This window comes from Cynocephalus volans, chromosome 4, assembly GCF_027409185.1.
Source record: "Cynocephalus volans isolate mCynVol1 chromosome 4, mCynVol1.pri, whole genome shotgun sequence".
NCBI classification, from domain to species: domain Eukaryota; kingdom Metazoa; phylum Chordata; class Mammalia; order Dermoptera; family Cynocephalidae; genus Cynocephalus; species Cynocephalus volans.
In genome coordinates, this window is record NC_084463.1 from 99,049,544 (window position 1) to 99,071,937 (window position 22,394).

The following is a 22,394-nucleotide window of genomic DNA, read 5'->3' on the forward strand; positions in this document are numbered from 1 at the left end:
TGTTGTCTGCATGTGTATTGGGGTGGAGACTGCCTTCCCCATGCAATGGTGAGGCCCCCGAGTCAGGCTCTGAGGGTGCCTGGGAGGTGTCAGTTACGAGTAGCTAAATTAATAACCAGACCCTTATATGTGCAGCTCTTGGCACATTAGTTGGAGAGGCCAACTGCGATAACAAACTCTCCAATCTCAGTGGCTTTACAGAGTAAAAGGACATTTCTGTGCTCCCACAAAGTCTGGCATGGATATTCCTGCATGGGTGGCTCTCTCGGGCAGCCCTCTTCTGAGACCAGCACTCTGCGCTCCTTCTATCTTGTGCTGCTGATGCCAACTTTGCTGTGCAAGAGGGTGAGTCCTCTTCCTTCAAGTCTCTCCTTCCCCCACCTCCCATCCTGGCACCTGCAAGTCTAATGGCCTCCATCCCAGTTCAGGCCAGGGGGTCAAGTCATCATTTCTACCTCCAACCTTTGCTCAAACTGTTGCCCCTACCCATTTGAGGACTCTCTATATGGCCAGCTCAGCCTCTGTCCTCCAGGCAAGCTACCTTGTGCAGCAGCACACAGACTGGTGTAGCCCAGCCTGGTCTATGAGGGCTCAGCCACTGTCATTATGGTAGCCAGCCTCCGAGCTGCCCCACTAGTCCCATGTCCTGGTATTCATGCCCTTGTGTAGAACGTGGATGGACTTAGTGACTCCCATATGACCAACAGAATAAGGCAGAAGTGATGGTGTGTGATTCAGACTAGGTCACACAAGGCAGGGTGGCCTCTGTCTCTTGGCTCACTGGCTCTGGGAGAATCCATGTCAGTATGGAGAGTCCACATGACAAGGAACAGAAGCCTCCTGCCAACAGCCATGTGGGTGAGCATGGAAGTGGACCCTCTAGCCCCACTCAAGCCTTCAAAGACCCCAACAGCCTGGCTGTTAGAAACCTTGAGCCAGAACCACTCAGCCAAGCCACTCCCAGACTCCTGACTCTCAGAAACCATGAGACAATAAATGTTGTGGAAAGCAGCTAAGTTTTGGAGTGATTTTTTTTATAGCAATAGATAGCTAATTTAATCACCCCCAAAACAAGGCCTGGCTCTCCTTCCCCTCATCTCTGCCCCAGACCTGGTGTCTGCTAGGTTGAGAGGAAGCGCTCATGTGAGAATCATTTATTCAACCAATTCCCACTCACTGGGGATGCTGAGGTGCACCAGGCTCCTTGCTGGGGGCTGGGGGTGCATGGGAAGGGGCTGAAGGCAACGAGGGAGTTCGCAGTCCATGGGGACACAGAAGTTCACTCACCCATTAATGACTGTGACCCTTTCATCCTCAAAGCCAGCCCAAAAGAGTGGTACTAACTCTGATGCAGGGCAGAGTTTGAGGGTGCATGGGGTGGGCTGAGGTTTGACAAAGAAGGTGACATTAGGGGGTGAGTGTTGACCAGGTCAGGGAGAAAGAATTTTCCAGGAGAAAGGGAGCAGCCTGCCCCAAGATGCAGCAAGTGCAGGAGCAGTGTGCATTCAGAGAGCTGGGAAGGGGGCGGGGGTGCTGGGTGGCAGGGGAGAGGGTCCACGAGGTGAGGCTGGTGAGGTCTGGGGCAGATGATAAAGGGACCTGAATGCCAGGCTGAGGAGGCGTTCAGGTATCATTCTGTGGCATGGAAGACCATTTTAGGGAGTTTGGCTTTATTTGAGAGGGAGGACACAGGGCTGTTTGTGGGTGGGCTGGAGGGAGTGCTGTAGAGGCAGGGGTGTCAGTGCATGGCATTTACCCAGCAGTGGTGCTGAGTACTGTGGCAGAAGAAGGGGAAGACCGGGGAACCTAGAGGAAACCCCTCTTAACCAGAGGCATTAGGGAAGGCCTCTTCCAATAGATGACATCACTATTGAAGGATACGTAGGAAGTACCCACACAAGGGGGCGGGGGGCGGGGAGATGGCATTCCAGGCAGCAGGAACAGCATAGGCTGAAGCCCTGAAGTGAGAGGGAGCATGGCTGGTACCAGCAGCTGCAGATGGCTCGGCACGACAGGAGCACGGGGTAAGGGAAGAAGGGTGAAGATGGAGGAAACTGGCCAGATGGTGGAGAGCGGTGAATGGCAGGCTAAGAAGCTTGGGCTTCAAGGTGGACATCTGTCTTCTGTTGACCCCTGCAGACCCACTCTGTGCCCCTCTCTCCCCTGCTGTCTTTGCTGGGGGACCTACCTGCGTAAACTGCAGCAACAGGCCCTGCACCCTGCGGCTTCCAATTGAGTTCAGGCGATGGGGAACATGGCAGGATGCTGAACGGAGGGAGAAGGGTGAGGTGGGAATGCTCATTCCAGGCTCCTCCCCTGCAGGGTGCCGCTTTGACCAACAATGGCCCCTGCACATACCCTCTCCCGATTCAGGCAACTGCTGCTTCCTTTTGTCCTTCCAGCCTCAGGATGGTAACAGCTCCCAACCCCCACAGCCCTGGGTTACTGCACAGTCCTTTGTGGGTTCCTACATTCTGCACACACCTCAGAAAATTTTTCCCTTATTAAACCCTCTTTAATGATCCCCTGGTTCCTGCTGGGATTCAGACTGGTACAAACCCTAGCCTAGGAGCAATGGAGACCCATAGAAGGATCCTGAGCAGGAGAATGGTGTGGTGGGATTTGTGTTTTGGACAGCTCACTGTGGCTGTGCATGGGGATGGATGGGGAGGGCAGATGGAGCCAGGCTGAGCTGAGCCCTGGGCATACACTCTGACTTCATCATGTTCACATAGAGAATTCCAGGGTGTGTGTGTTCATGGGGTGTGGGGGGTGGTTTTGCTGCAGACTCTCAGTTTTAAATTTTGGGTAGATTGTTTGCAAAGATGGCCGTAAGGATCCCTCCATGTGTTCCCTTTCTTTTGTGACATGACACTGCTGCTCCTCTGAATCTGGGCTGGTCTCATGACTTGGTTTGACCAATAGGACTCAGTGATGCTGTGCGAGTTACACAGTCTAGCACTTGCGTCCTTGCAGCCATGGTTCTCATTCTTTTGGAATCCTGCCACCATTGAGTGCTAAAAGGCCAGTCAGTATAGAGAGGGGCCTAGTGCCCACATGCAGGGAGAGGCCCAGCGTCCCAGCATCCCCAGCTGTCCCAACCCCAGCTGACCCACCCACTGCATGCAACTGCATGAAAACCCAAGACCTGAGAAGAACCATCCAGCAAACCCACAGAATGGTGAGAAATAAATCCTTGCTGTCTTCATCCGTTAAGCAGCAGTAGATAACTACCATGGGCCATTACTTATCTCCTTTGTGAATCTTGCCCTTCCTTCAAAGTCCTGCCATGTGTCACTTCCTCCAAGTCTTCCCCTCTGCTAGAAATCATCACTCCCTTCTCTGAACTCCACTGCCCTTTATTCCCACTCCTCCTGGGACCCTCATACCTTGCTGCCCAGTAGGATAATTACAGGCACCACCATGAGGCACTGGACACATTTATCACCTGACACACATACTGCACATCATTCCATGGAGTGGCTTACCTCCCAGTGCTCACAACACTGGAGGTAGATATTATAATCCTTATTTTTTCAGATGACAAAATTGAGGTTTGGAGGTGATGTGACTGTCCCAAGGTCACTGAAAAGAAATGAAGTCAAGATTTGAGCCCAATTTTCCACTTCTCCAAATGCCCCCATGTTGTAGTTACTGATGTGACCTGCTCCTGGAGGGGAAGGATCTGCTTCCCTGCTGGAGGGTCAAGGGGAGTCACAAGCATTGGCCCAACCCAGACATGCCTAGTCCTTCACTACTGACACAAGTCCCTAACTCAGGAATCCAGAATTCTTCTGCTCAGGGCATCTGTACCCATCTTACCCACCCTGCAGACATGTACAAAACACACATCTCACATCTGGTCTTCTTTTTCTGTGCTGGTCTGCCCTGTGTCTTAACACATCCGTTCTCCCTTCTTTCCCAAAAGAATGAGAGCAGATGTGGTAAGCTTAGGGTTGATGGATCAGGAATGCAGAGATAAGCATGGTCTTCTCCGGCTCAATCTAATCCAGCTTCTGGGAAGGTGACACAGGACCACAGAGCCAGGCTAGAGGTCAAAGGGGAGGCTTTGACCAGTCTCCTTGGTTGGAGCGTAGGAAGAAAAGAGGGCGAAAATAGAATTCTTTCATTTATCGAACTGACATTTATGGAGCTCCTCTTTTGTGCCGTGGCCAGGGGCTGAAGTCACAAAGGACAAGTAAGAGGTACCTTCATGGAACTCTCAGCCTGTGTGATGTCAGAGCTGAGACTCGGAGGTCATCTTAGTCAGGGAAACTGAGGCTCAGAGGAAGGGGGAAGAGGCCTACCCACAGTCATTCAGCCAGTCAGTGCATAACAGCACAGTTCTCTTTATACAACTTCTGGGCCCCTCTGGCTGCCACTCTGGAGCTCAGAGAACCCAGAAACTCGAAGGTGCCTAGGGCAAGTACAGGGGCTTACCCGGGGAGGGAGGAGCTGGGACAGCCAGGGTGCAGGACCAGGGGGCTTGTAGGAGCAGGCTCTGGAGCTGGTGGCATCACTCAAGGTTAGAGGAAGAAAAATCTGGCTGCTCTCTTTTCCCTGCCCATTGACTAAGATTACCACAGAGGATGGAGACCTCAGAAATCATTCTCTTCCAGCTCTCTCTTCCATTTCACAGATGAACAGAGAGAGAGGCCAAGGAGAGAGAGACTTGCAGAGGTTTTACAGTGGAGTGCAAATCACAGATGCCAGTCTGGTCTCCTCTTCCACGTCGCCAGCTCTGACTTGTGTCCTGACATGGGTTGGATTTGCAGGAGTCTGAGATGGCTCTGGATATATGTTCCACAAACACCTCCTAGAAATCTTCTCAGATCACAGACCTCCTGCTGGGCTCCCTAATGCAGCCCTGCTCTTTAGGACAGCCCCTCCTCTGGCTGGAGGTGCTCAGCAGAACTCCAAGTGTTGGTCAACAGGGATGTTGAACTTGAGCTTGTGGGCCTCAAAGAGGTTGCACGACTCATTGATATAGTGCTGGTGTAGCTGGTGCACCTCCTCTGAGCGCTATAGCATCTTGTGCACCTCGATGGGCTTCCTCACTGCAAGGCGTAGAGGTGGGAACCACTGGGGTCACAGGAGCCCTTGTGGCAGGTGCCCGATCCCATGGTCATTCTTGCAGGAAAATGCTCTTACTGCCATCCCTTTTAACCCTAATTTCAGGTAATGGACTCTAAGTTGTTAGGGTGACTCCAAGATTCTGATACAGTAACAATCGCCAGATTTCAATGTGCCAGGCAATGTGCTAGGTGCTTTACATGGGTTATCTCCTTTAATCTTGTGGAGATAAAAACCTGTCATTATTCCTACTTGACAGGTGAGGTGATGAGGCTCAGAGAGGTTAGGTAACTCATTCAAGATCACACAGCTAGGAAGAACCAGTGCCCGTTTTTAAACTCTGGGATGGAAGGGTACTCTTCACCTTCAGGCTATATGATCCTGGAAGTCTAGCATGCCACGACTGGTACCTGCACCTCTAGGATGAGGGCCAGGTAGCTCTTCTCTATCCACCTCCCTCCACACTGACCTGTAGTGACCTCTTTATCCTAAGAAGGAATCAGGAAGATCCCAACTAACCTAGTTTCTCTAGTTCTGCCTCGTTGGGAAGGCAGCTCTTCTGTCCACTCCTTGTGGGAATAGCTCTGGAGGCAGCATCAGTACCAAAATCATAAAAATGTTGCCACGTGACACAGGGAAGGTCATGATGGGGGGTTTTACCAAGTCTGTGCTCAACCAACAAATAAATGGATGGATGGAGATGAAATGAATGGATCGCTCTCTACTAACTTTGCCAGAAGAACCCAGTTGGAATCCAAGAAGAGAGCAAAAGAAGCGTCCAATTAACTGAAAAGGATGGCGTTAAGTGTAGGCATTAAAGCTCATGTCGAGGGAGAAGGGAGGGAGGTTTTGGTGATGGGGAGCAATAATCAGCCACAATGTATATCGACAAAATAAAATTAAAAAAAAAAAAAAAAAAAAAAAGCTCATGTCCATTTCTTACAGAAAAATCCCTCAGGCTCTAATTCAGAGCCTGTCGATTGCTACTTTACACACAATTTTAACATACTTGGACTGTCGTTCCCTGGTATCCACCTTCTACATTATATCCTCAGGGTCAGAATTAAACCTTCCTTCTCTGGCATAATAAAAAGTCAGATAGATCCTGATTCAAACTTCAACTTTGTTACTCAAAGGCAGTGTGATCTTTTGGAAGTTACTTAACTTCTCTGAGCCTCAGTTTACCATCAATGAAATGGGGATAATAATCCCTGCCTCGATGGCTGCTAGAATAAAGTGAGCAGCTTCATGTAAGGCAGTCAGTGCAGAACCCAGCACCCAGCAGTTGCCCAGCATTAATAGTGACTATTGTCCTTCATGCCTCTGTTACAGTTCTCACTCCAGACTGCATTTTTATTAGGGTTATCTGCTTTCGTGTGTGTGTTTCCTAGTCTAGAATGCCAACTCCAAGAGGCTAGAAATGTGTCTGGCCCATCTCCATGTGCCCTTGCAGCACACAGCCCAGGTCCCTGTCCCTGTGGCTTGTCCCCTCCCAGCCTGGGTCTTGGCTTACTCATGATGATGATGGGCCAACAGGAGGGCATGAAACCAAAGCTGTCCTGGAAGATGCCATGGCCGTGGAAGAGTGGGAGGGAGATGCCCACGATCTTCTGCAGCCGGTTCTGGACACAGCACAACCAGAAGCCAGAAGAGTTCTTTACCTGGTCAAATAGGTCATTCTCCCCAAAGGAGAAGATCAGCAACAGAGCTTCCCTGGAGGGAAACAGAGACGAGAGGGCGAGAGAGCAAGAGGGCGTGTGGGAGGCCCCAGAAGAGGCACAAGCTGAAAGATCACCTAGCTTCCTGCAGGGACTCAGTGACTGGGAACTGGAGCAGAGAACAGACCCCTGGGCTGGAAGTAGGTCTGGGTTATGTCCCAGACCTGCCATGGCCCCACTCTCTGACCTTGGACAGGTCTCTCTCAGGGCCATAATTGCCCAGTTGCACCATGACAGGTAGACCAGAATGCCTGGGAGTGTCCTCCCAGATATAAAACATCAGCATTTTTTTTTTCTAGAAAATCTCTCCTGCCCCAGCTGGCTCATAGTCCTCAGACACGCTCTACTCCAAGATGGAAGAGCAGCTCTGAGATATGTCCCAAATCCCACTCTTCCAGCTCCCCTAGGCTCAGATGCAATGCCAGCTTCGGGGAGCATGTCCATTCCCACCTAGGCCCTATGATCACCTAGTCTCTCTTGTGAAAACTTTTCTGGGTATTTGGGCATGAGATACCAAAATACAATCTTCTTTGTGAATGGACTGAGAATCTCCCTGCCAAAATAGAATCTGCATTAGTCTCCACTGTCTTCCCACCAAAGTATAATTCTTGCTAATCTCTGATTGAACCCAGAGTGTTCTTCCCAGAGGCTCGATACCTGTGTATCAGGGCGAGCCTGACAAAGCCCTTGTGGTTCTGCAGTAACAGTGTGAAGGCTCCGGGCCTGGCATCTGGTGCCTCCTGGGCACCTCCCACAATGATGGCCAGCAAGTCCCCGCCACCCCTTCCGTTCAGAATGTGAGCAGTGCTCTCCTTTTCTGATGTGACCAGCCCTGGGGAGATAGAAAGGTGGGTCAGGTAGGGGTGAGGGATCAGGGACTGTGAGGGTGGGTGTGGCCCAAGAAAGAGACCACCAGCAGTGCCCACAGAGGCCTGGGGTCCCCTGGCCACCCCCTCCAGCTGGGAGTTCTCTGAGTCCTCTTCCACTTCCCAACCCCTTCCCTGAGCTCAATGCCCAGCATGGTGCTGTGGGAAGTGCTTCTCCGGGTCTAGCCTCTTTCTCCTACTGCGCTTGCTCTTGGAAGAAATACAGAACTCTTGGCAGCCCTCCCTAAAATCTCTCCTCCCATACCTCCAGCCTTATCTTCTTGAGTTGCACAGGGGTGGGGAGACTCACCTCCGGACATGATGTAGTCCTTGAAGAACAGGAACTGGAACCACAAGGTCAGCATCATCAGCTGTGGGCAGATACCTGGGAAGAGCCAAGGGAAGCCTGCGCTGTTGGTGCGGGTGGAAGCCTGTGATGCAGTTCTGGGAGGCTCCAGCTCGGCAGTCTTGACCAGCTGCAGGGATAGCAACCCGGTGAGCCAGAGCTGAGCCTGTGTGCCAATCCTGACTGTGCCACCCACGAGTGTGGCCTTGGGCAAGTCACTGCCCCTCTCTGAGCCTCAGGTTCATCATCGTTATTTCTGACCATCCTGGGTTCTTACAAAGATTTGGATTTGGTGTGTACAGCACCTGGTGAAACCGTGGTGTTTGCCGTGTCCCAGACTTGAGGCTGGCTTGGAACAAATTACTTCCCTCTCAGGCTCCGCATCTGTAGAATGGCCATATTTGGCCCTGTCCCTGCTACCTCCTAGGGTCACTGAGAAGCTCACGTACGAGGTACCTGGAGTTACCCAGACTACCTGACAGGATATAATTGAAGGCACCAAAGGACCACATGGGGGCGCCACCATGCCAGAAGAGCCCCATATTAACAATATTTCATATAAGAAAAATTGGCACTTCAGACCTGGGGGTGAGCATTCATAAGATATATCCAGCGTGGCTTCCCGTTGGGTTGAAAGGGCATGCACACCAGGAGGCAGGCTCCAGTCTTGTTTGCCCCTCTGTTCAACACAAGTGTCTCACCCTGTGGCTCCTGCTCTCCCTGCCAGACCTTCATTGCCCTTTGTCCACTGTCTTTAGCAGGCCAGCATAGTGATTTATCCGGGCCTGGGCAGGCCTGCAGCACAGACGGTGCAGCAGCATCCACTAGACATTGCAGACTGAGTGGGAGAGAGAGCCCACTCGTCATCAGCAGCTTCTAGGTGAAGTGGGGTGAGGAGGGACGGGGTGGGAACTGGGTTAAATGCTGCTCCTGGCCAGTTACTGCACAGGCTGTGAGGTATAGCTGAGTCTGCAAAGATTATTGATATTGGCAGTGGCTTTAAGGCGGGGGACACCAATCCCTTCCCCACTCCACCAGGAACCGCAGGGCCCACTCTTTATAGCGCCCTGTGCTCGGGGAGCCACAGCCATCAGTCAGAAGGGTTCCCAGGGCCCCCTGGCCAACCCCCAGTGCCTGGGCAGGAGGCTCCCAGATAGGACAGCCCTGAAAGTTCAGGGGCAGCCCTTTGCACTCTGGCTGAGCTTTACTAGGGTGAAAGTTCTTCCTGTCATTAATCTGAAATTTTTAGCTGGTAACTCCCCGAGGATGTTGCTGCTATCTTTGGGGACTAGCTGCCTACCTTCAGAGCAGCCTGGAGGGACCTGGGAGACAGCAGTAGGACCCTGAGCCTGTCTGCCCCATGCAGGCTGAACAGCTCCACCTTCTCCGGTCCTTGATCTGGACTTGGCCTCTGCAACTCCTTCCCCCAAAACACCCTCCAGATTACCCATAACTCTTTTGCAGAAGGGCTGCAAGGACCACAGGTGGAGGAACCACAGCCTCCCCAGAAAAAGACAGACCTCTTCCTCTCATGCAGCAGGGGATTTATTAGATATGAAAATATAGACAGGGCAGAGAAATCTCCAGTTATTCTCACTGGTAAAGGTACTTCCTCAGGAATCCATGTGGTGGTGCTTCTTTAAAAACATACCTGCTCGGTGCAATGAAACACTTGCTTATAAATTTTCATTTTCTGCTAGTGAGAGGGTCATTTTGTGCATCCATAAAGGCAATTTGACAATATCTATCAAAACCAAAAAATATAATTGACCTTTTCACCCAGCAACTTCACTGCTGAGGAATTTAACCTATAGAATTTCTCACACTTGTGCAAAATGACATCTGAACAAGGTTATTAACATCATCATATTTTGGTGATATCAAAAACTTGGCATCCACTCAAATGTCCATCAACGGGGACCATTTAGACAAATTATCAAACATTCACACAATGGACCACTGTGCATCCACAGAGAAGTATGAAGCGGCTCTTCCTGTCCTGATGGCCACAACAGCTTGTTAGGTGAAAAAGCAAGGGGCAGGACAAAATGCATAGAATGTCACAACTGTGCAGAGAAGGGGAAAATGCATCTGCTTGTGCATGGGTACACCAAACACGCAGGGCCATAGCTGCTGCTGAGGACGGAGCTGGGGAGATGAGACATGAAGTGGTACCAGGACTTTTGTCCCTTTTTGAATTTTTACAAAATTTGTATTTATTAATTTATTTTGGGCACAAAACAAGTCTTAATTCATTTAAAAAGACTAAGATGACAGAAAATGTTCTCTGACCAAAATAACAGAAAGAAATTTAGAAAATTCACAAATATGTGGAAATTAAACAATCCTCTCCTAAATAAATAAGGGGTAAAAAGAAAAATCACAGGAAAATTAGAGAATATTTTGAGATAAAAATCAAAGCACAAACATATCAAAATTTACAGGATGCAGGGCTCATGCAGTGCTTAGAGGAAAATTCATACTTGTAAAGACCTATATTAAAAATAAGCAAAAAAATCTCAAATCAGTAATGTAAACTTCTACCTTAAGAAAATAGAAAAAGAGCAAACTAAGCAAAAAGCAAATATAAGTAGGAAATAACAAAGGTTACAACAGAAATATGTGTAATAGGGAATTTAAAAAAATAGAGAAAATCAACAAAACCAAAAATTGATTCTTTAAAAAGATCAATAAAATTTGCAAACCTTTATTTAGATTGACCAAGAAAAAAAGAGAGAAGAACAAAATTACTAATTCAGAAATAAAGCAGGAGCATTATTACATTGTCACTATGGTTTTTTGTGGTGGTAAGATTTAGTTTCTTTCTCTTTCTCTTTTGCATTTTTGTTCTGCTAGTGAGTTTTGTTCTTGTGTATTTGTGGTAGTGATTATTGTTTTTTGGATTCCAGATGCAGGACTTCCTTGAGAATTTCTTGTATGGCTGGCCGTGTGGTAGTGAACTCCCACAGTTTTTGTTTGTCTGGAAAATACACTATTTCTCCCTCATTTCTGAATGATAGCCTTGCTGGGTACAGTCTTCTTGGCTGGCAGTTTTTTTTTTCTTTCAGTATTTTGAATATATCATCCCATTTTCTTCTGGACTGTAGAGTTTCCATTGAAAAGTCTGCTGTTAGTCTGATAGGGGCTCCCTTAAAGGTGACTTGATGCTTTTCTCTTGCTTCTTTTAAGATTCTCTGTCTTTGAGCTTTGCCAGTTTTTATAATGTGTCTTGGAGAGGAACTTTTTGGGTTGAATTTGTTTGGGGATCTTTGAGCTCCTGGATCTGAAGGTCCATGTCTCTCCCTATACCTGAGAAGTTTTCTGTTATTATTTTGTTGAATAGGTTTTCCATACCTTTTCCTTTCTCTTCCTCTTCTGGAACATCTGTGATTTCAATTTTTGTGCACTTAAGGTTGTTTCCTAGCTCTCTTAGATTTTCTTCATTTTTTAAAATTCTTTTTTCCTTTTTTTTTTTGTCTGCCTGGTTTATTTCCAAAAGACTACCTTCAAGATCAGAAATTCTTCTGCTTGTTCTAGTCTGCTGCTTAAGCACTCAGTTGTGTTTTTTATTTTGTTGAGTGAATCTTTCAATTCCATGAGTTCTGCTACATTCTTTTTAAAGGTATTAATCTCTTTGTAAATTTCCTCCTTCATATCTTGTATACTTTTTCTCATTTCATTACATTGTCTAACTGAGTCTTCTTGTAGCCCAGTTTCCTTAAGATTGTTGCTTGGAATTCCTTTTCAGTCATTTCAAGGGTTTCCTGCTTTATAGAATCTGGTATTTGAGAATTACCATATTCTTTTGGTGGTGTCATATTTTCTTGGATTTTCATGTTTCTAGTATCTCTACATTGATGTCTGGTCATCTGGTAGAGCAGTTGCTTTTTCTGTTACTCTGGAGTGGGCTTTGAGGAGAGAGATGTCCTCTACGTTTTCCAGTCTCCACTGGTGACTCTCCTAGTGTCAATGCAGGTGAGTGGCTGGCGGGCTGCCTGAACAGTGGCTATAGCAACTGCTGTGGCACTGAGCAGCTTTTGCAGCAGCCGTGGCCTTGGTGATGGGTCACCTGTGAAGAAGTGGTGTTTTCAGTGTGCCCCTTGCTTGCTTCCAGGCAGGGGATGCTGACCTCAGCTCCTGCCTAGGATCTCAGGCATGCTCTACTTGTTGCTTGCTTCTGGGCAGAGGGGCTGCTCTCAGCTCCTGCCTAGGACCCCAGATGTGCTCTGCTTCTTGCCTGCTTCCAGGCAGAGGGGGCTGCCCTCAGCTCCCTCCCTTTTTGAATTTTGAACAATAGTGTATTACCCACTTCAAATAAATAAATGAACACTGAATGATCATGTCCTTAATAAAGAAACACTTGTGTGTAGAGAAATATCCTTGTGAGTGTGAGGGCCTGTATCTAGGTAAGTGTACCAATATTTGCTCATGCATCTACTTGCACATATCCAACTGTGTGCACTGGGGGGCCTTCGTGGTCCCACTGAGACCCAGTCTGCACCTCCCCAGTGATACTTATCTCTTTCTGAGCTACCTTTTCTATCTGTCTCCATGCCCAAGTGTATCATGCCATCACTGTGAAGACTAGAGATCATGTGTCTAGTGCACCTCTGTGTCCCCAGTGCAGGCCTGGACAGAGGAAATGCTCTGGAGAGAGTGTGGAATGAAGGAAGGAAGGATGAAGCCCAACAGATGAGGCTGATGCTGCTGCCTCAGAAAGAAGGCTTCTGACTCCGATCCTGCCATGACATGTCACCAGGGTTCCCCTAGCAGAGGAAAGAACCCTGAGCTAGGAGTCAGGAGACCCAGTTTCTGCCACTGGTTCATCACATGATCTTTGCCAGGCCCCTGCCCCTCTATGCGTCTGTCTGTTGTCCCTCTGTCTCACAGGACATTGATAACACCTTCCTAGCAGGGTCGCTACAGGATTCAGAGGAGGTAAACAAAGAGGAAAGGGGAGTGCTGTGAAGGGGAAGGTGTGTGAAGTGCTGTGGTCTCTGTCTTGCTCCCTCGGTTCTGTTAGCGGAGGGCAATATGGATGGGTGTCTGGAGAGGACCTTGGCTGGGTGCATTCCATGGCAGCCTGGAACAGTCAGGTGGCTAGGCTCTGGAGGCTGCTTTTTAAAATTGAGATAATTTAAATACCATAAATTCACCCTTTTAAAGTGTGTAATTCAGTGACTTTAGTATATTTAAGAGGTTGTGCAACGATTACCACTATCTAATTCCAGAGCATTTTTAACACACCCAAGAGAAACCCTTATTCATTAGGAGTCACTCTCCTTTTCCCCAGCCCCTGGTAACCACTAATCTACTTTCTGTCTCTATGGATTTGCCTGTTCTGAACATTTCATATAAATGGAATCATACAACATGTGGCCTCTGTGTCTGTCATCTTTCACTTCGCATAGTGTTTCCTAGGTTCATCAACATCGTCTCGTGCATCAGTACTCCATTCCTTTTTATGACTGAATATTATCCCATTATTTGGAGACACCACGTTTTGTTTGTCCATTCATCAGTCGATAGACAGTTGAGTTATTCCACCCTTTGGCCATTACAAATAACATGGCCATGAACTCTTATGTATAGGTCTTTGTGTGAACATGTGTTCAATTCTTCCAGGGGGTCCAGAGGTGCTACTTCTAACCCTAAGACCCTCCTCGGTCCCTGCCCAGAAGACCACAGCACTGCATAAGGCTCTCCAGGAGAGGACATCTGGACCTTGGGTGGGAGGAAGGACAGTGAGGGTCTATGTCTCTACCACATGTGCCCAGTCCCATCTCTCCACAAATGACCTTGTACCATCTCACATCCTTGGGACAAACAAAGAGCCTCAAGAACTCACTGTCCTGATAGCCATTTTACGGTTCACAGAGCACCCGTGCTGATAGCTTAACACTCACCACGGTCCCAAGGAGACTGGCTGTGGTGTGACAGGCCACACTTGACAGTCAAGCATTTGACAGTCATACAGATGACTCAGATCTGAGTTCTGTTATCTCCTGCAGAGAGCAGCAGAGAGAGAGCTAGGAAGCCTTTGTTCCAGACCCAGAAGATATCCTGGCACTCAGGTCTATCTCTGGGGCCTTTTCCTTTCTAGGCAAATTTGGAAGATCCAGGGCTCTCAGGCTTCCGGTCCCTGGAGAAGGTGGCTCCTGCATCAACAACCTGACCTGCACTGCTCCAGGGCGTTGCACAGGGAGAGCCTGTTCACGGCCTATTTATGTACCTAGATTATTTGGCAGTTAAAAATGCCAGCAAGCAGGGTCTGATTAAGTAGATCTGGTTCTGACCTTGGGTATCTGATTCTAATACACATCAAAGTTTGAGAATCACTGCTCTAAACCAAAGGAAGGAGGTTGGCTCTGTGCATGTGTGTGCATGTGTGTGTATGTGTGTAGGAAATGGGGTCCTTCCCTGCCTCCTCCCATCATGGCCGGATGGATGGAAAGGCCTGGATATTCTCCCTGGCCCTGGCAGTAACTCCCTATGTTGTTCTGCTGTGGGCTTCAGCCTCCCTAGATTTCTCAGTTGATAAGTTCTCAGCCCTGCCCTCTCACCCTGCCACAGTCACCTACTCATCTAACAGACACTGGCACCTATGGACACATTCCCTCAATTCTAAGGTGCACCCCCCTCATCCCCACCCCCCACATTTAAAACGTTCTGAAATCAAGATGCATCTTGCAATTCTAATTGGAAGAATTTTTGTCTTAGGGGTACATAAAGTACTGATACATTTTACCATTGAGAATAGCTCAGAGTTGAAGAAATACAATAAGTGCCAGGCACTGAGATCTGGAGAGAGGACCAGAGGTAGTGAACATTTGTACCACCTACTGTGTGCCAGGCATCTTATGTACACCAACTTGCTTGATCCTCTATCAACCCTGTGAGGGAAGTATTGGAATCATTGCCCCATTTTACAGATGAGGAAACTGAGACCCAAGGTTCATTAACTTGCTCCAGGTCACATAGCTAGAAAAGAAGCAGAGTCAGGGTTTGAACCCAGGCAGACTGGCTCCATGGGTAACCAGCAGGCACTGCCACCCTGTAGGAGTCCCTAAGGGAAAAGTGGTAGGGGTGACTGGGATGCAGGGGTGTGCTCCAAGTAAGGGCACCAGCACAAGTGACACAGTTCATGCCTGGAGAACTCAGATGGCAAAGGGAGGAGAAGCAGGTGAGGGGTGGACAGGGGAGGGACCAGAGAGCAGCATCTTGCAAGCTGCGGCAAAATAGATTTTATTCTAAGAGCCATTTTATGAGGATTATTCTGGCTGTAGTGCAGAGGATGGACTGCAGGGCGTGTTGGCAGAAGTGGAGCCCAGATAAAGAGCGGACTGTGGTCAGTACTTAGAGTAGAGGGGGAGGAGTTTAGGAGATAGCCCCAGGCTCCAGAGCAGTCTCTCTCCACTGGGGCCGGTTAGTGCCCATCAGTTTCCCTGCCCCCCAGCAGGGAACATTGGGTAATGCCTGCAGACATTTCTGGTTGTCACGACTGGCTAGGGTTAGTGCGACAGGCCAGGGATGCCAACAGCCCCCACAACAAAAAATGATCCAGCCCCAAATGTCAATGGTGCCGAGATTGATAAAGCCTCCTGGTGACCTACCTGTTTGGGAGGCACAGGGGCAGGAAGGGCAGTGGAAGTGAACTGGGTGGGAGGCCCCCAATCGCTGTAGGGCAGACCTGGGGCTGAGGGGACAGCTGTGCTCTGTGCCCATGGCAGAGGCAGGACTCCTGGGAAGGTCCCTGGAGACAGGCCCCAATTCGAGGTGAAGGAAGACCTCCTCATAGGTAGAGGCTTCCTATAATGACAGGAGCCATCTCGGGAGGAAATGAGCATCCTAGAACTGTGTGAGCTGGAGTTCCTGTCCTGGGTACGAGCTAGCCACCTGGTTCCCGCTGACTCAGGATAAGAGACCCTAGTGTGCTGAGAAGCAGTAGCCTGGGAGGCCAGGCACTAAGTCCCTAGTGATGCCTGGTGTGCTGCGGAAGGACTGAGGGTTCATCCCAGCTGTGGGTGGGAAGGTGGGGTCAGGCAGGTGTCCTGCCTTGCCTCAAGCCTAGCTCTGACAATGACTAGCATTATGTAGGCAGCATTTCCTGACACCAGGTCACAACCCTGGCCACAGCGCTTGGTTCCTCCTAAGCCTTGAACTGTGTAGACAGTGTTTGCTCTGGGTGATGAGTTCTTCACAGTGGCGGAAACCCAGCTCCTGGGCAGGTCTTCAGCGTGTCGTGGGAACAGCTCCTCCTACAGGAAACATTGCCTGACTCTCCACCATTAGCCCTTTAAGAAGTCACAGGGTGACTTCAGACAGCTCCAAGGCCCAGAAACAGTTTCCTAATTTTGCTTAAAATTCCACCATGAGGTGCTAGTTCATGAAATCAGAGTAAGAACTGATAGAAGCTCAGAAATCATTAAAGGACCACATGCATTTGACAGGAGATCTCAGAGGCTTGGGAATATGGGGGAACTCAGCAGAGCTGGAACTCCATACCTTTCGTTCACCCCAAGAGCCCTGCAGGGCCTGCATTGTACAGGTGTGTGGAAGAGTGGGAGGTCTCCTGGGAGGTCTGCGGGAAGGGAGTCTGCAGGCCACAGCCCTACCCACATAGGCTCCCAGCCTAGGACAGGCAAAGTCAAAGTGAACACCATCTCGCCCTCTGCTGGCCACTCTGCAGTACTGCCCGCCCTTGGCAGATAGTGCCGCCACCAGCCTGCAGTATGCAACAATCCTGAAAAACTGAGCACGTAGAATTCCTGCAAATCAGGTCCAGTGTCCCACCAGTGTCAATAGTTTTGAGTTTTAGAAACCCTCCTCGAGAGCCACCTGGCTGGGGAAGGAGCTGAAAGGGCAGTGGACAGGGTAAGTATAGAGCCACCTCAGCGTCATTTCTGCCATCCCTGCAACTGGAAATACTCCAGGGGCAAAGAGGACCAGAAGCTGTGCCCTGGAGGCCCTTGGGGACACACAGCATGCCACAGTTAGGAGCAGGATTAAACCTGAGAACAGTTCAGGGCTCTCTCCCCTGTACCTTTACCTATAATCAACGTACAAACTAAATTTATAAAAAAATTTGTTGTATGATCTTGGTTATTTCCTGTCCTTCTTGGGTGTCAGTCTCCTTGTCTGATGAAAGTGTGGGGCTAGATGGTCTCTTAGGACCCATGTATTTATTACCTTCACCCCAAGCCTGGGCTGCTGATGGGTTTGCACCTTTAAGATATATACCACCCTACATGCCCCACAGAGCTCCTTCAAATCCTGTGCACTCATCAATCCTCATATTGGCCCCACATCCCCATAGATGGGAAGCCATAGTCAGAGAGAATCTGGACTCTTCCCCAGGCCACATAGTGGTGACAGCCTTTGCCCCTGCCTCCCAGCCCCAGTATTCTGCTCACTGTTTGTAGGGCTCCACTTCCCCCAAGGAGATGTGGGCACTATGGCCCTGCCCACACCCCAGCCAGCCCCTCTCCCAACTCCAAATCAGCCCCAGTTTACCAAGATGGGGAAATAGTCCTTCATGTACTTCCATATGACCCAGCGCCTGAGGGCCTGGATGCACCTGCCCCCCATCATGGCTTGTCTCGGTCCAGGTACCACCATGTTGCATACAGGACAGTGAAGAGCCAGAATCTTGTGAATGGGAGGCCTGTGAAGCCCACAGTGCAGATCTGGGCTGGGGAGGGAAGCAGGAGTTGTCAGGGGTCTGGGGTCTGGAGGAAGGTAGGTGAGACCCCCCAGCCTGAGCTCTCCCCACAAGCCCAGCACCAGCAGCACTGTTCTGTCCAGCCCTCAGCCACAGGATGAAGAGGGTGGCTTCCCATGCCTTCAAGGAGGAGATGAAGGCCCTGAGAGGGCATGCAGCCAGCCCAGTGTCACACTGGGAGCACTGATTAGAACCCAGGTAGGCTGAATGCCAAAGCCCATTTCTTCCCACTGCACCAGGCTGTCTTACTTCCCCTTCTTCCCCCTCCGCAGTAAATCTTCCCTTCCTCCCCCTCCCCAGTAAAGCAGTCTGCACTCACCACGTGCACACGAAATGGTGACAATTGACTGGATTAACTGTTCCAGTTTCCATCTGACCTTTTCTGCCCAGCCCTTTTCTATCCACTTTCTGCCCCATCTTTCCAAAGATAAATCTGGCCATGTCCCTCCTCTCATTAAAGCCCTGCTGTGGCTTTCCCTTAACTTCAAGGCACAGTCTGAGCAGCTCAGGCTGGCCTACAGGCTCCCCATGAACTGGCCCTATCCTCCTCTGTTGTTGCCTCACCTCCCCCACAACACCCCCAATGCTCCAGCTGCACTAAACTGCTCAGTGTTCCCACAACTCACTGGGCCCTGTTTCCTTTGCCTCTAATGCCCTTTGCTGTTGAAGGAGGGCGGGAGGGAAGAAGGGAGGAAGAAGCCAACCCCTGGCCACTCTGTGAGTCAGGGGTGCAGCAGGGCTAGGACCAGGCCCAGTGCAGAATTCCCCTCCGCACTATGGTTGGGCATCCCTCGCTGGAGGCTAATGCTGGCTTCATCTCAGGGTCAGGTGGTCTGCGGGGCTGCCCCTAATCTGATGCCAGTGGAGCGTTCCCTCCACTCAACACCATGCACTCATATTCTTAAAGAAGACCAGCTCCCCATTGTGTAGTCCGCTTGAAAGTAGGGTGGACTGGGCCTGCCACTCCTGGCAGGCTTCCCGGAGGAGAGGACTTTTGACCCAGTTATAGTAGTAAAAGTTTATAAGCCAGAGGATGTAGATTGAGGCTGACAAATATTCACTTCACATGGAGCCCCTACAACTTACCAGGTGCTGGCAGTACAGCCATGAACGACAGGCAAATTCCTGCCCCTGTGAAGCCAACATTCCGGTCTTGTGTTTGGGGCACTTTGTGTTTGTATTTTGTTTATCTTCATTTTTATTCTAGTAATATAATAATAAAATATATGTACAGTTCAGTGGCATTAAGTATATTCGCTCTTTGTGCAAACATTGCCACTGTCAATCACCAGAACTTTTTCATTGTCCCAAATAGAAACTCTGCACTCATTAAACCACAACTCCTCATTCCCTCTCCTCCAGCTCCCGGCAGCCGCCATTCTACTCTCTCTAGGAAGCTGACCACTCTAGGTACCTCGGGTCAGTGGGACCATATAGTATGTGTCCTTTGATGACTGGCTTACTTCCCTTAGCATAATGTTTTCAGTTTACCCACGTGTATAGCATGTGTCAGAATTTCCTTCCTTTTTAGGGCTGAGGAATATTCCATTGTTTGTATGCACTACGTTTTGTTTATCCATTCATCTGTTGATAGACACTTGGGTCGCTTCCACCTTTGCCTTTGTTTTCAAATACCATTGAATTAGCTATTAATAATGAAAAATAGGGAGGCTTCACATGCAACGCGGACATCTAGTGTCTCCTAAAAAACCAGGAGCACCGGCAGCCGGAGTCATCATTCCCATGGGCAGCTCCTCTCCCCAGGCTCCTCCTTAAACCAGGCCTGCGCAGCCGCTGCAGCCCTACCGCTCCAGCTTTATCCTCACACCAGCCTTGTGATACCTGGAGGGGTGGGAAAGGACCATCAATGGCTTATGGATGGGTTACCTTTTTTGTTTGTCTTAAATATTTTATAAACAAATTTTTCAAAGAGAGAGTTGTAGAAGAGTGGGAATAAAATGCCACCGTTTATATGAAAAAGAACATTTGCACATACACAGTTGCACATGTGTAGAGGATGGAAGGATTCTTGCAAATCTGGAGGAGGGAGATAGGATGCCAGGGAACAGAGATGGAAGGGAGATTGGCTCAAGTTTTTAAAAATTTCTTTACATTAAAAATGTTTAATAAAAAGAAATTTTAATTAAAGAAATAAAAAATATTAAAAACCCCAGCTAGAGCTTTCTCCCTTGGGCAAAATCAAAAGCCTGTGCTGGTGGCTCCCACTTTAAGAAAACCAGCTGTAGAGAATAAAATCAGATTATTAATAGTGGCTACCTGGAGGGTGGGATTGCAAGAAGTCTTTTACTTTAAGGGTATGCATTTTGTTTGAATGTATTACATTAAGCATATATTACTTTTGTAGTCAGGAAAAAAAAAAAGTTAGAAAGAAACAGAGGGTATTTACACTTGACCAGAAAGACCCCCCACCATTCTACCATCCCCCTCACACTGGGCTCACCCCTTAACTCCTGTTAGCGGGTAAAACCCAGACTGTGGGTCATTTCAACAACTTAGGAAGAGAGACATCTTTTTTCACATAACCTTACAAGCCTGAGAGGGAAAAACTTAAAACCCCATTTTACAGAGGCCCAGAGAGGGTATGTACATTGGCTAAGGTCACACAGCGAGCTAATAGGGTGAGACCTGGGATGCAATCCTACCATTTTGACCACATCGTGCTACCAACATTTATGCTTTCATTCAACAAATACTTAATGACTCCAACTCTTTGAGGAGCTGGAGATGCAACTGAGAACGAGACAGACAAACTCTGAAAGTAATTTACTTCCCTGTGTAAGAGTGTGTGAGTTGTGGAGAAGAAAGGACACAGACAGTAAACAAGTAACCCATTAGGAAAGTACTTGACTTGGGGCCCTGAGTCTCTGGCGACTGGCCCTAGTTGACTAGCCACTTCTGAGCCACTCTCCAAAATCCATCCTCTAACTCCAGCATGAACCAGCTGATCAATATATGTGCATAGTCCTTTATTCCCTCTCTGCTCTGCAGGTGCAGTTCCCCTAACTGGGAGGCCCTGACTCTCCTGCCAGCCTTGAAAACTTGCTTTAATCCCACCTCTGTGTGTCGCCCACCCCATCCCACTACGTTGCCTCTTCACTCACCTCTCTGTCATAACGCTGCTCACACAGGATAGTAACTACATGGTGATTCCCCCCTCCAGGTCCCACAGTCCCTCAAGATCAACAACATTCAAAACCAAACCAACCTTGACCTCTTTCATTGTAATTTCCCAAGCCTTCTCCTCCCAAGTGCCCGAGGATGGCCGGCCAAGTGTGGACACGATCTGGGCATCACCCTGGCCTTCTTCCTCCTGCTCCATCCACACCTGCTGCACCTCCCAGTGGATCCCATCTCCTAAATATCTCTTGAACGAAGACCTTTCTGTCCTCCCCACTGCCGGTCTCTCTAGACCAGGGTCAGCAAACCTTTTCTTAAAAGGCCAGATAACAAATATTTTAGGCTTTGTGGCTCAAAAAGTAAATTGGAGAATATAATGTAGGTACTGAAATAGCTATTTAAAATGTAACTTTTTAAAAATGTAAACGTTATTCTTAGCTCCTGTACAAAAACAATCAGTAGGCTGATCTAGACTGTGATTGGTCCCTGCCATGAGTCTATTCTCCCACGCCCACACCCCAATCATTCTAGATACCTCAACTGCAGCCACAGGGACTTTGAACACACAGATTGGACCTTGTCACTTCCCCACCTAAATGTTCCTAGGGCTTCCCCCTGCCCTCAGGATAAGGGATAAAGTAAAACCTTCTACTCCTGGCTCAAGTGGGTCCAGACCCCTATTCTCAGCTGCCCTACCTCTGGTCCTCCAGGCCCAGGGCTGCTTTGGCTCTGTGTGCTGCTCCTGACTTTCCTGACTCCTGTAATAGCAGGGCCAGGCAGGTGGCACAGGCCTGTAGCATGAGGTGGGCACAGCTAGTTGGACACACTCCTGCCCTCAAAGATCACAGGAGGCAGGCTAAGCATGATGTCCCTCATCCCCTATGATCCCTTGGCCATGGCCCACCTGGCTCTGGGCCCCTGGTGCCCTTTGTCCTGAGATAGCAGGAGCCAGCCAACTTGCAGCCTGCCCCGGGCTTAGTCCTCCCTCCCTCTGCTGTCTCCTCCCCCTGCCTCCTTAGCCTTTTTTTCTTTAGCAGGAGGAGGAGCCCAGGACTCTGGATCTGCAGCCTTGGGCCTTTAGGGCACTTAATTTCTCTGCTCATCTGTGTAATGGGAGTAACCAGGGATATTTAAAATGATTAACAACCCTTAGAACAGAGCCTCAGATCAATTACAAGGGATGCTAGGGGCAGGTTCCTGCAGGGCCTGCTTTGCCAGGGATGAATCCTTTAGCTGCAAGATTATGGGGAGGTTCAGAGGGAGCCCCTGGGTGTGTGGGGGTTGTGGGGGTGTGGGGGGTGTGGGGTGTGGGTGTGGGTGTGTGAAATTGCTACTGACCAACCTGTGCAGAGTATGTCAACATTTCAGCAACTAGGATAGTGCTGTCTATGTATAGGGTGAACCTCAGCAGATGGTAGGGGCAGGGGGTTGGATAGCAGTTCTTATGTAGTCTGGTGCCAGAAGATGAAATGAAGAATCCCGCACACTCCCAGTCACTCTCCTTTCCCAATCCACAGTCCCACTCCCTCCTT

The 22,394-nt window shown here is 49.2% G+C and overlaps 1 protein-coding gene across 1 annotated transcript; it reads right to left on the reverse strand.

Moving 5' to 3' along the window:
* Positions 1-4,905: 4,905 nt before the first annotated feature.
* On the reverse strand, positions 4,906-21,064 carry MOGAT2 (monoacylglycerol O-acyltransferase 2). Its single transcript, XM_063094875.1, is given in 9 exon segments — positions 4,906-5,057; positions 6,587-6,786; positions 7,449-7,623; positions 7,968-8,133; positions 17,517-17,593; positions 17,596-17,694; positions 17,787-17,866; positions 19,445-19,566; positions 20,951-21,064. Coding segments are annotated over 9 exon segments (1,185 nt in total).
* Positions 21,065-22,394: the final 1,330 nt, after the last annotated feature.